At 49.8% G+C, this 1,282-nt stretch overlaps 1 protein-coding gene across 1 annotated transcript; it reads left to right on the top strand.

The window, feature by feature from the left end:
- Nucleotides 1-421: 421 nt before the first annotated feature.
- M421DRAFT_427238 (uncharacterized protein) lies at nucleotides 422-1,044 on the top strand (the record flags this gene model as incomplete). Its single annotated transcript, XM_033594613.1, has 1 exon — nucleotides 422-1,044. A coding segment is annotated over one exon (282 nt), but the record flags the coding sequence as incomplete, so codon positions are not given.
- Between the last annotated feature and the right edge of the window lie 238 nt (nucleotides 1,045-1,282).

The raw sequence follows: 1,282 nt of genomic DNA, 5'->3' as shown, positions 1-1,282 counted from the left end.
CCTCTCGTACGCAGCTTTGCTCGCTCAGCAGCAGATCCTCTGCCGCGTGGTGGTGGATGAGTGCCACACGGCCATCACAGCAGACTCCTGGCGCCCGAGGCTCACGAAGCTCCGGGACGTACGGCTGCTGCCGTGCCAGCTGGTGCTGCTGACAGCCACCCTAGCCAAGATAAGGGCGCGGGGAGGACACCGAACCGCGGCAAAAGAGGCTTAGCGTTAGGGTTTGACCCCTTTTAAGCGATCTGCTTTGGTGGTCCCCCACGTTACCCTAACACCACCAACCCGCCATTACTTTGCGCCTAAATTAAAAAATATCTTATACAAACTTAATTTATATATACTTTGCGCAGCGACGCTGAGCGTTTTGTCTGTATATTCAGCAAAACTTAGTGCTATTATACCTAGTAAGTAGGGTTAGGGTTTCTGCGCGATGGAGCTTGTGTGGGACAGTCAAGCAAACAATTCAGGCAGCAGCAAAAACAACACTGCAAACTCCTACAGATAGCCCCAGCAGCTCACACTTAGCAATTCTGATAACGTTTTCTGCTTTCTTGAAGGCTTTGGCGTTATTGTTTGCAAGCAGCACTGTACAGCAGTTATGAGTCTTGATGCGCATCTCCGCAAATATCATGCTGCATCTGCTGCGCTACGGCGAAAGATACTTGAGCGCTTTACTCAATTTAAGACCGTCGCTCTAAGCGCAATTGAGCTCCCAGAAGAGCCCGCGCAGCCAATAGAAGAGCTAGGAAAGCCGCTTGATGGTGCGCAGTGCGAGACATGCAGCTAGATCACAATCAACAAAGATGAGATGCGTAAGCACTGCAAGCGAAATCATGAGCAAGCGTGGGTAGGAGAGAAAAGCTTGCTCTATAGGACTGTGAAGGTGCAGAGCTTTTTCCACACTAGAGGACTGCAGAAATACTTTGTTGTTAGTTTTATAGATGCTAGAGATCCCAAAGACGCTGCGATGGAAACCCATATCCAGGCACAGCTTGCTAAGTACAGATTAACACAACAAGAAATTAAGGAAGAGCTGCAAATACTAGAAGAAGCTGCAAAGACTAACAGGACAGGATAGTTTAAGCGCACAGGCTGGCTGGAGTTCTTTAAGGACTAGAATCTTGCTCATCTAGCGCATTAAGCCTGCCTGCCCAATCACAGCAAGCGCAAGATTAAGCTGGCTGCTTAGCTGACTGAAGGGCTGATCGAAAGAAGCGTGAAAGGACTAGCTACGCTCCCGCAAGAGTTGAGGCGCTGGCTGCGGAGCGCAAAGCGAGAGGAG

The sequence above is a fragment of the Didymella exigua genome (assembly GCF_010094145.1).
Source record: "Didymella exigua CBS 183.55 unplaced genomic scaffold M421scaffold_169, whole genome shotgun sequence".
Classification (NCBI taxonomy): Eukaryota; Fungi; Ascomycota; class Dothideomycetes; order Pleosporales; family Didymellaceae; genus Didymella; species Didymella exigua.
The sequence above is the reverse complement of the archived record's forward strand: the minus strand, read 5'-3'. Positions and strand labels throughout refer to the sequence as shown.